General features: G+C 44.4%; 1 protein-coding gene across 1 annotated transcript in view; it reads left to right on the forward strand.

Annotated features, from left to right (window-relative positions):
• The first annotated feature begins 2,347 nt into the window (after positions 1 to 2,347).
• The window catches only part of LMBRD1 (LMBR1 domain containing 1), a 76,344-nt gene continuing 66,329 nt past the window's right edge, over positions 2,348 to 12,362 (forward strand). Inside the window, exons 1-2 of the mRNA XM_080388843.1 lie at positions 2,348 to 2,618; positions 3,096 to 3,272. Coding sequence (XP_080244969.1) covers positions 2,556 to 2,618; positions 3,096 to 3,272 — 240 coding nt within the window. The 5' untranslated portion in view covers positions 2,348 to 2,555. The remainder of the gene's footprint in view (positions 2,619 to 3,095; positions 3,273 to 12,362) is intronic.

Raw genomic sequence — 12,362 nt, forward strand, 5'->3', positions numbered from 1 at the left:
CACTTTGACAGTAAGTTGAAGCCCAACAAAGACATCAGTCACTTCATCGCAAAGCTGTTCCACCACACACACCATCAGATATCTTCTCTTAAGAGAACAAATCCACCTGAACACACACCTGAGATGCCCCAGATATAGCTCAGGAACACCGTTACAAGGAAAAATTCACACAGATGTGGATACCACTAGGCTTGCTTTATTCACAACTCAGAGTTGGGCCACCACCTGTGAGTGGCAGAGAACAAAGGGATGCAGCACAGGTTATACACACTTACCAAACCATTAGTCAGTGTCCAAAGGTTTTAGAAGTTTCCTTTGGTCTTGTCAGTTCTGCCAATCCATCACCTGACCCTGTCCCACTTGATTCATCTATTTGGTTCCCATCTCTGCCTCTGTTCCAAGGTCCTCCTTGGATCATGATCTTCTTTCTGCTGCTTTAACTCACACAGTCCTTCAAGCACACTTAGTCCTTGAACAAGCAATTCCTATTCACGTATACTATCTTTTTTTCTAAAAACACCTGCATTTCTGAGAGCATCTGTGTATACAAATTGACCATCTATAGTTTCTCTTTTCTCCTACTGATTAACTTGACTTAAGTTTTAAACCAGCCTTGGATTAGGGCTATACAAGAGACGAGGCCTGGTTCTGCCATTTAGCAGCTTCAGCACTTCAAATTTCTTAATTCAAAATATGTTTTCTTTAACAACCACCACATACTACTGTCTCATATATAGTGCTCATAATAAACTGAGACTCAGCAAAGGCAAAAACCAGTCTAGGGTAAGGCTCTCACAACTCCTTCACCAACAGATCCCTGCTTTCAAGGATATGAAAGCACGAGAAGTCCCATCACCCACCCAGCCTCACACCCAGCTCGTGGGCACTGTTGCCACCACCAGCTCTTGTCACCCACACTGGCCTCACAGCAATGGGAAGCTTGCTGCACCAGGCCCGAGCTCCCCCTGCCCCAACCCTGTCTCTCCTCACAAGACTACAAACCTGCCTCAATCTCAGCAGCCTCTTAGTTGGCTCGTAAGTACCTTTGTTCTCACGGCAAATGGAAACACTGCAACCTACTTCAGGATGAGAATGTGGGCGCCCCTGCCCCCAGCAGGTCCCTTCCTGCAGCTCTGCAAGCCCCCCTGTACTGAGGCCGATCAACCAAGAAAGCTCGTGCACGCGTTCAGCGCCGAGCCACCCGCACGCCAAAGAGCGGCCCAGCACAGCGGCCTGTGCCCCACAGCACGGCTCCCGGCTACCCCCTTGGGCACTCCCACCGCCTCCTTAATGCCTGACCCGCACGAAGCACTCACAGCAAGTTAAAGACCAAGACAAAGGTCGGCACCTGCCAGGTGCACCTCTCCCACTCCCCGCGCCACCAAATCCACAGCCTGAAAGCCAGGAGCCCCCCCGAGTGCCACCTAACCGCACACCGACTCCCTCCCCAGGGCCACCTTCGCACCGGCTGGCAGCGTCGCTGAGGCGAAGCTTTTTGCGCGACCACGATCGTGCCCTGTGGTCGCGTCTGTCGCCACAGGCCGCTCCCGCCCCCACAGCCCGGCACCAGCCGCCCCACGGCCCCTCCCGGCGGGCTCCGAGCCTCCCCCAGCACCCGCCGCTGAACTCACGGCCGCCTCACGCCGCGGGAAAGCCGCCCTGAGGCGGGGGTTGCTCCCGAGCGACGCCACCTGCCGCCCTCGACGGTAGGAGCCGGCCACGAGCGCTCCTCGCGCCGTCGCAGTGAAGTCACGCCCAGGGCGGAGGCGTCAGGGCGGGAGGCCGCCCCCGCAGCCCCCCCGCAGCCCGATGCGGGCGACGCTCCCAGCCCGCGCGGCTCCGCCTCCCAGTCTCGCGCGTGACAGCTACGGTCACCTGCGCCCCTCGCCCCGCCAAAGCGTCCCCGCGTGTGGCCGCGGGGCTGAGCGCCGCTGACGGAGCCCGCACACCTGGCGGGCAGCTCCGGGAAGCTGTACGTGACGTAGGGAAACATTTCGGGAACTTTTACAGAAAAAAAGCAGCAATCCTACAGGGAGAGTGCCCGCCGCCTCTCGCTGCGTCCCGCCAAACCCCCTCTCCCGCTGCCCGCTAAGCGGGAGCCCCCACGGGCCGGGCAAACACGGAGAGCCCCACGCGGGAGCGGGGGTGAGGACACCCGGCCGCGGCCCCCGCTCCGCCCCCGCGGTGGTGCGGGGCATCCCCCCGTTGTGCCCTGCGCGCCCGGCTCCCGCTCCGCGACGCCGCGCTCGGTTGCGGGACGGCGGCGGAGCCCGGGCGTGGGAGGGGCCTCCGGCAGCACGCGGCCGCTGGCTCGCGCCACCTCCGCCCGCGTCACAGAGCACTGCGGCGGGCGGGCCCTGCGCGCGGGCCCTCGCTGCTGCCCGCCGCGCCGTGGCGGGACGCGCGGAGCGGACCAGCTGCTAATGTCACCTCACAAGCGCATGACGCTGCTCCCGGCGGTCGCTACGGACAGTCCCCTCGGTGACGTGATACCCGCCCCCTTATAAAGTCCCCGCCTCGGCGGGGCGGGCACGCTTTTGCTGCCGGAAGCGAAGATGGCGGCGGCCGCCGCTTCCGAGCTGCTGACGGGATGGTGCCTCTTTGGCCTGGCGCTGCTGGTGAGAGCCGGCTGTCCCGCGGCTGGGGCTCGGCCGAGTCGTGCGGCTGCCCCAGTCCCCCTCTTCTCCTCCCCGGGGCTTGCGGGGTCCCCGCCCCGCTCCCCGCCAGCCCTCCCGGGCCGGCTGTGCCTCCTGCCTCGGCCTGCGCCCCCTCGCCCGGCCCGGTGTGGCAGCGGGGCAGAGCCCGAGCCCGAGCCGGCCGTGCGGGGCTCCCGCCGTCCTGGCGGCGCGATGGGCGCCGCCTGCTTGTGCGTTGGCCCGTCTGCTGTCCGCGCTGCGCTCGCAGCTGCTCAGGCTCTTAGCGAAGGCGCAAAGAGTGAATTGTGTGCGGTGATTGTAGTGCTGATGCACAGGACTCGGGTGAAAAATGTGTTGATGTCATGGAGTGTGCCAGTCAGATACAGGGTCTGTTTTCAGTGCCTACTTTCTCACATTCTTATTGTTCCACTCATGACTGTTTGTCCCTGCATGTTTCAGGCCATTCTGATTTTCTGCTGGGTTTATGTGCGCAAGTACCAGAGTCGGCGGGAAAGCGAAGTGATTTCTACCATAACAGCAATCTTTGCGTTGGCCATTGCTCTTATCTCATCAGCACTACTACCAGTGGATATCTTTTTGGTTTCATATATGAAAACCCAAAATGGTACATTTAAGGTATGTACTCCTACAAATGTTAATCTCTTCAGAAGAAGTGTTTGTGTTGAGAGGATGTTCTTAAGTTGTCAGTGTGTTTAAAACCCATGCTAATACCTGTTCCAGTCCCTGAGCTTTTTGGAAAGCTGGGAACTAGTACTGTGAATACAACACTCAGTTCTGTTTATTGTTTGAAATGGATTTCAGGTTTTACTTCTACTTATTTTTGACATTCTGCTCATTTCCAGGCACTTACTCCCTTTTGTGCTAAAAGGAGCGTGTGTACCATACTGAAGAAATCTCTTAAATGTTGCTTTTTAGTACACTGTAATGTGGCATTGTAGAATGGAATTTGTTGTCCCATTGTTCAAAACCAAACTGTGTTGCCCATTTGCAGTTTAAGATTATTTTGAGTGTCTCTTTTGCCAGTATTCTCTTATTCTGGATCTGAAACACTAAGACATAATTTTTTACTGTGTTAATCTGCCTATAATGCACAGCCTGAGTTAACAAGCACTTCTTTTAAAAGAGGGAATGCTGGAAAAAAACCTTGGGGGAGGGGAATACATAGTATTTCTTCTTAACTGATACTGCCTTAACTGAACTACTATTTTCAAAAAATTAAACTGTAGGGGGTTGCTGTGCAAATTGTTCTTTGTGAGATGAGCACTCATTGTAGTCAGCTCTACTGTGAGAGTTCTTCCCAAGACTTCAGGCATTGGCCTGTTTCATTTTCAAGGAAGGTTCTTGGTTCTTGAAGGTAGTGACCTAGTGTCTTTGGGAGGATACCGCTATTAAAAATGGGTTGAACTGGAGCGTATTAATAATTTTAGTGAGAGCATTGTTTAGTTTGGAGCCTACCTGGATCTATTGTAAAAGATATGATCCTGAGACAAATGAGAGAGTGAGCAGATGTAAATGTCTGCACACTATATTCAAACTGTATCCCCTTCTAGCCCCACTTCCAAAGGAAAACCTAGGTCATGCTAGATCTTCAGAACTAGCTTGCAGCCGATAGAATGCCTTTTGGCTGGTGCTCATGTAAATGCAAGTCATAAGAAGCCTTTAGAATTGAACTGTGATGTGATTTTTATCATATTTATTGCTTAATGGCAATGCAGAATAATTTAAGCTATTGTTCCATGTTATTGTTAAAAATTTGTGTCTTCAGACTTTGTTTGGCGTTAAAATGGATAGAGAAGATGGAAGAGACCTTTCATATTTCACGATACTAGCAGTTCAATGAGAATACTGAGTATTTAGAAATATATTGAGCTTCAGCAGATAGAGAAATAATGCTTTAACTGGGCCCATCTGAAAAACGTACTTTTGCGGGGCACTGAGCAGAATTTTGTGTTGCAAAGGAGACCTGTTCTGTTAATGTATGCATCCTCTGATTTGAGAAACAAACCTTTCAGGAGAGTAGGAGGTCAGATGTGGTCATGCACTCACTACAGTCTTATTCAAGGAAGTATGATTAATAGAAGGAAGATTTCTCAAAATACTGTTTTTCTTGAGCTAGATTTCTTTCTTAATGGCCACATGCTGTGATATGATGGGGTGGGTAGCTTCTGTTTAAAAATTATACCCAAAAGTAAGCTCTCATGCTTGTGATAAAGCTTTTATTTCTTCAAAGTACCTTTTTCCCTGTGCTTCTGAGGGTGCTTGGTTCTGCTTAGTTCCTAATGTTGACCTGTTGAAATAAAATTGTTCTATATTGCCTTGCAGAAGAATTCTTCTTTCTCTTTTAAGGCTCAGCTAAATGAGTTTCTAGTTTTGCAATAATGACATGAGATCTTCTGATATGTTTGATTTAACACAAGTGTTGAAGTTGGGATATAGAAATATTAACATGGCTTTCCTCATAACAGTTGAGTACATCTGAAGTCAGTTAGAACACTTACACCTGTAACTAAACACACAGCTTTATTGATTTGGTAATTTCAGTTTAGGAGTAATGTCAAGTGAAGAGGCTGACAGCATCTTAACATAAGGGCTTCATGAATTGTTAAAGCTCTTGACACTGTCCTGGTCAACATGTGCTTTTCTGCTACTGCTTCACAAGTAGGACTGGATTTGGATCAGAATATTTCCAAGAGGCTACTGCCATTGCTCTGAATCATTCCTTCAAACCAAGCCCCTCCAAGGCCCTACATCTGATACTGGGGTCTGAAGGATCATGACATGGGCAAGAATCCTTTGTTATTTTGGGTGGTCAGAGTGAGTCAAATCCTCATTAGATTCTTCTCAGTGAATTTTTGAGGCAGATCCAGGTAGCAGATGTGGATAATATTCTCTGTAGATATATCATTAGTTCATCAAACTTCCAACTGGATGATTTCAGATGTATACCAAAAGAGTAGTGGCAGTTACCCAGGTCCTAGGTAAACAATTTTCTTTTGCTATACGTACTCTTCACCTCCCAACTGTAATTCCCAGTTACCAGAGATAAGAAAGTCAAAGATAATCGACTTAAAAGGAAGAGGTAATATATGTGTACTTCCAATTATTTTTTAATGTGTCTGACCCTGTTAGTAACTTGTAGATGTTCTTGAGGCTTTTCTCTGAACAAACTTCCAGCAAACTTGGAGAAGCATGCTAAAATAGCAGAGGTTAAACTGAAGGCACAGTCTGGTGGGTCAAAGTTCTCATTGTGAATTGTGTGTTCGGTGGCAGGTGAAGGTATGTGTCCTGGCTACAAGAATTGGTTTAATTGTCTGAAGTGTAGTACCCGGGGAGATCACCATTCTCTGAAGGCTCTCAAAATGATTCTGCTTTCTGGATACAGAAACACTTCAAATAGTGTTGTGTAGGCCTTCTTTACATCATGTTTTTTCAGGTGTCTTCCTTGACAAGGGCTGCTTACTATACCTTGGTCAGCCTTTGTTAAACCTGAGGTTTAATCCATTTCCACAGGACTGTTAAACTTAATATACTGTTTAAATAATACAGTTAAGCTTTTCTTTACTGTAAAGAAGTGGCTTGTGGCATTTTGCATCTGTTGCCTTGCCATATTTTGTGAGATTTATCAAATATGGTCCTAAGGCTTCTGTAGGGAGTGAATTGAGCCATTTTGGTATAGAAGTTGTATTAGAAGGTTTTGTGTGGTAGTTGTGTAGTCCCTTAGGAATGGAGCAGTGATACATGGACCTGAGTGGCTGTTATTCTCATGTACAAATAGAATTCATTGTGACAACACTTTTTCTAGAGGCTGGGATTACTTTGATTCATAGTGCCGTTAAGTAGGAAAGCATGCTTTTGGTTCTAGTACTAATCAAAAGAGCTTCAGTACCTTGTAAGAAAATTCCTGATAATACTCACCAGCACCACTTATCTTGAAGGTTTTGACTATTTTCATTGACAGTGCTTTAGTTTGTGCAATGGACTTCAAATGCATCCAGCTGGATCTGATCTGTTTGTTCTGAAAGCTTGTTTGATTTATGACAAGCACTTTAGAACAGAAAACCTCACCTTTGCTTAGAGACTTAAGATTGCTGCTGGAGCCCAAGACCTCTGGGTCTGACCTACAAGTCTGATAAACATAAAACATAGCTGATGTGGTCTTGTGACAGGAACACTGCTCGACACAATGATGTTATCATCACCAAGCTGTCTTTTTAAATCTGTTCTTGTTGCAGCAGAAGGCGGGGGAGACGGTGTGAACTTTTTTTTTTTAATGTACAGATACTTGCTACTATATGAAGCTAAAAGCCAGTGGCATTTTTTTCAGCCTGGTTTGAATACCTCACAGACCTTGGGTGTCTGTCTGAAAAGTTAAAAGCCTGTTGTGCCCTTAAGGATTCAGGGAGTAGCATCTGCTTAATTGGAGATCCTTTTTGCAGACCATTCTATTAAGACTGTTTTCTTCTTGGGGGAAGCTCATTATGTGGTTGCTCAGAATACAGAACCATTTATAAATGTCAGATTTCTTTATTCTAGAATGGTGTTAGCTGAGAAATCATCATCAACTGAGACCATGCTTTCTGTCCTGAGTAGGGATTGCTACTTGTGAAGTAACAGTACTTGGCCAAAATATTCATGGGAGCCAGATGTGGCTGAGGTATGCCTGTTTCTGGATGTTACCTTCCATCTGGCTCTCAAAATCCTGGCTCTGCCGTGTTTTAGAGGTAACAGGCTGGAAGATCCAAGACCTGAACATGAAATTTCTTTATCTAAACATGCTGTGACCCACTCTTCAGTCTTTGCTACTGTATCTTTCTTTTGTGTTGGGAAAGGCTAATCAGCACAATGACTGCTTCATCTACATTTGATTATATTAATGAATACTGAAATCTGGACTGTTACAGCACTTGAAGCTCTACCAAGGTACACCTGTGGAGAGTGGGAGCCCTCTTCACTGGGTACTCATGAAATTCTTGCAGGGTCCAGCAGTGACAGTAGAAATGTCCCCTTTAACAGGCACAAAAGAATGAAATTCATGGCTATTCCCTCACCAAAAAGTGGGGAAGGTCAGAAATGTCACATTAGCTTGTATGTCTTTTGTTTGGGCAAGTTTTCTGTACCATTTGAATAGTACTGTTCTGTTGAAGTATGTTAACGTAAGTCACTAACTGGACACAGTTATGGGGAGAAGGAAGACTCTGCTTAGTGATTACTGGGAGAGGCAAGTGTTCTTTGTAGCTTAATCACAATTATAAAATCTTTTGAGGGAGCTTTGCTTTGGTTTTAGCTTTCAGGTAAACTATAAGTGTCTTAAACTGCCTTTTTATATTCTTATTTACATAAGAACATTTTACTAATCTATTTACTTCTTACACTTTTAAATGTATTTCAGTTTCCTGAATGCTTCATGGCTTGTGTTAAGGAATACTTAAGAATATAGTAGCCTAATGTAGGTGATCATACTTGTTGATTTCTTTATCTATTGATACAGTGCATTGTTACAGGTATTTTAAAGGTAATAGGATGTATGCTTGCTAAACTGCATGGAACAAAATGGAGTACAGCAGAGTAGTTCAGAGTACATGAATTCTGCAGATCTGAAAAAAATTTGTGGTCACATTTTCACATCTTAAACCACTGTTGAAGGCAGTAATGAATTCTCACCTTCCTAACCTACTGTGCTTCTGAGGTGTTTCCTGTATATATTGTAATCTTAGGCCATAATGAATGGAGAAGAAAACAGACTAGATCTAGAGGCTGCCCAGATGAGCTCTCGACTGAGTCCTGGATGTTCTCATTCAGTAAATTCATATACCTATCTACCTGAAATATCAGTGCTGCTGCTCAGGGTGTCAACTCTGACACTAGGTAGCAGTGCTTCTTGCTTTTGACAAGACAGTGCTGCTGTCACTAGCTTTTGAAACAGCTCAGGTGAACTGGTTATTGCTTTTGAGTTGCTGATGTGTGCATATGGATAATTTGCCAATTAGAATAAGGATTTTTACCTCCTTAGTTTGTGTAAATGTGGGGCTTCAGCTGACATAATAGATATGATATACTATTAAATTGGCTTGCATTACAGATTCTTCTTGTGCAGAGTTTATAAATTCAGGCACATACACAATGGTGATGCATACATCTTTACATTAAAAGATGTAAGATGCAAGATATCTCAATATCTTAATATGCTGTAAGGTACGTTTCCTACTATTACTATAGTCCTGTACACAACTTAATTTGAGCAACAAAATGAAAAGCAATTACAATGTTTTATAACAGGATACAGATGTAGAACTTTAAGTGTTATTAATGCATTTCTGGTGTTGGAGGAGAAGCAGCTTTTTGGCAGTTAACCCCTGTTCAGTTTCAATTACTAGCTAAATCTTCTGTAAAACAGCTGTGCCACTTAAACTTCAGGTCTTACTGTTGCTCTTCTTGCATATTCTTGGTTGGTGTGGGTTTTGGATGTCTCCATTGCTCATGGGAGAGACCTTTTCAAACACTTACTTGGAAGTAAATAGTGCCACCTGTTCAGTTAAGTCTTTCTTTTCCCTTAAGCATAACTAAAGCAATGCATTTCCTTAACTTTTAACACTAGGCAATTTAAACACATCAATGTTCTGTGTTTGTTTTCATACAAATGCCTAGAAATGTTTCAGTTGAAATGCTGTTGGGCTTAAGCCTCACAGTCTTCAAAGGCTGGGCTTATTGTGTACCTGCAGACACTTAAGGTCTTGTTTCTGTCCCTTCTGCTGAAATATTTTTCATCCTTTTTTTGTTGTTGTTGATTAGATGACAAAATGCATGTGTACTTTTCTACTCAAATTCCAGTTGGATGGTAATCATTTATTTTGGACAGTGAACATCAAAAATTTAATGTAAAGTGGCCTGCTGGAAGTTATAATATAGTAATATGATGGAAGATGGTGCTGATTTTCTGAGATACAAGGAAAAAGGAAGTGTATGGTATGTCATCAAGCCCATATTCCATGAGAGTTTAGGCAGTTCTGAAAGAACTGATAAAGCAAGTCTTAAACTTTTTAAAGTCTTATTGTGTGTAGTCCTTAAGGAGTATGCTCACTTCCCTTTTTCATATGCTCTGTACCATTGCATGCATTTTACAACAACTGAAAGGTGTTTAGTTTACCAGTTTGAAAAAAGCCTGTGCATGGAAATTGAAAGGAGCTTTGACAGTACTGGATCTTTCTTCACCTATTCAGTAATGCTGGGTGGCTCCGATAGCTAGCTTGTGAAGAATTTTGCTCCTGGATAACTACTTTCTTGATCTTGACTACACAAAGGTTGGATCCCACAAGACTTGAACAATTCTGGAATACGTTCAAGCTGTACAGATGGGTTTAGACCTCTGGATTCAATGTCTGGCAACCATCATGTTACAAAACATTTAGTTTCCATAAACCAATAGTTCCTCTCAAGGAGAAGAAAGGGACTGGGGGCAAGAATTTGACTTGAGCCTTCTGGCTAGTTGCAGTTACCAACATAGCTGCAGTTGTATTTCCCTTCTATTCTCTGAATGTATCCCCAGGATGGAGTAATGCAGTTCTGAAAGATAGGCTTTTACTGTTCAAATAAGGCATATCAATGCTGTTACATTTGGAGCTTTAGGATCTGAATCTTAACACGTATACATGCATCTCCTGCAGTTCTGTGGAAAGATTTGAGATATGTTACTCTACTAATATCTGTTGAGAGTTATGGCTTCTTGATCAGTATGAATTTTGGATAGGGACTTCAGGAAAAGTCTGCCCCTTGGTATTATGTAAAGATATTCGGTGCTTAGGCCAGAAACTCAAGACTGGATGCTGGATGCAGTTAGTGTCTAAGCTCTGCTAGTGTGCGTAGTATCAAGTAGAAAAAAGTTACTGGTTTAGGATACTATTTTTTTCTGAAGCTAACTTGAGCATTCATGTAATGCAAGTCTTGGTCAAACTAAAGTAAAGGCTTATACTTCTGAAGAAGGAGATGATGGCTTAAATTGGGTGGATAAGTAATAAAAATAAGCTTGTAAGCTACAACTGAGCACTATAAAAAGCTATTTGCCAATCTTATGTCCAAGTACTGTTGTGTCTGTATACACAGATTTTAGTCATAGCTGTTCTGTGATGGAAGTCCTGTGTATATCATGCACTGCGTACTGTGTCCAGCTCTGTGGCCCACAGTACAAGGCAGAGGTGTTAGAGCAGGGCCACAAAAATGGCTGGAGGGCTGGAGTACCTCTCATATGAAGAGAGGCTGAGAGAGTTGGGGTTGTTCAGTCTGGAGAAGGCTCCAGGGAGACCTTATTGCAATCCTTCAATATACAAAGAGGGCTTTTAAGAAAGATGGAGAAACGCTTTTGACCAGAGCCTGTAGTGACAGGACAAGGGGCAATAGATTTAAACTGAAATAAGGTAGATTTACATTGGACATGAAGACGTGGTTTTGTCACGAGACTATGTAACAGGTTACCCAGAGGAGTTGTGGATGACCCATTGCTGGAAGTGTTCAAGGTCAGGCTGGACAGAGCTTTTAGCAACCTGATCTAGATGACCCTGCCTGTGGTAAAAGGGTTGGACTATCTGATCTTTGAAGGTCCCTTTCAACCCAAAGCATTCAACGATTATCTTAAGAGACCCTGTTATAAAGATACTGCAGGAATTACACAACACACTAGAGAGCTGCCAAAACTACTTGATGTTCTTTCTGGTCTGTAAAATCTTCCCTGTATGAAACTGTCCTATGCTTCTTCCTGTATGCCCAGTCACTTACACCTACTAGTGCTCTGTAGCCAGTAATTCTTTAGAACTGCATTTTTTTTAATATCTATCTCCATGTATTTGTGTTCTTTAATAAATGATTCTCTTGTAGTGCTGCCAAGTAGAGAAGTTAACAGGAAGCGAAGTACTGTAGAGGTTTTCAGAAGAATATGGGTCTTTATATGCTATTCATATTTAGGCTTGAAAAATAGATGTTTGATACCTTAGAAAGGGCCATCTGTACAGAATGAATTTCTTCCCGATTTGGAAGCCTAACAAAGTAAATTCTGTTGATCAAATTTGACTCTGCCCTATCTATTGAGTTGCATCCAGAAAACATTTTTACCTCGATTCTGTGTCATCTTTTTAGAAGGTGTCTCTAAATTCCAGTTTGTGTATGACTGACATTCAGTAATGTGGATATTGGCCTCAAGTGGGATTTTGGGGCTGCTTTTTTAGCAATTCCCAGTGTCAGCCTTACTGATGTGAAACTAATGCTTTTTTGATTGAGAGGTATTGACTTCAAAATGAGTGGATCCTTGACTTGATTGGGTCCCTCCACTAATGCTTTGCACGTGCATATTTTCTAAAGAGTTGCAAAGCAGATGTAAATGTGTTAATTATAAAATTAAATCCAATGCATCCAACTACTGTGCTGAGCGACTCATACAACTTAGTTGTCTGTGCGGTCTTTTTTTAAAGTACCACACTGCTTCCAAGCCTACCATTATGTTAGGTTTTGTAGAAGACTCATCCTGAGGACAGCTATGTCCCTGCAAGGACTTGACTTTGAAGCTTAGTGTCAACTGCAATGCTCAGAGCCCATAAAAAAGGGCTAGAACTGCAAATAACGATATATCCAGTTGTCTTACAAAATATTTTGAAGAACTGTTCAGGTTGAGCTTCAGACTCGGTAGCTGCTTTGTCTGATATGCAGAAAAAAAAGTTTAGT

This window comes from Falco punctatus (assembly GCF_963210335.1).
Source record: "Falco punctatus genome assembly, chromosome: 5".
In the NCBI taxonomy this organism is placed as follows: Eukaryota; Metazoa; Chordata; class Aves; order Falconiformes; family Falconidae; genus Falco; species Falco punctatus.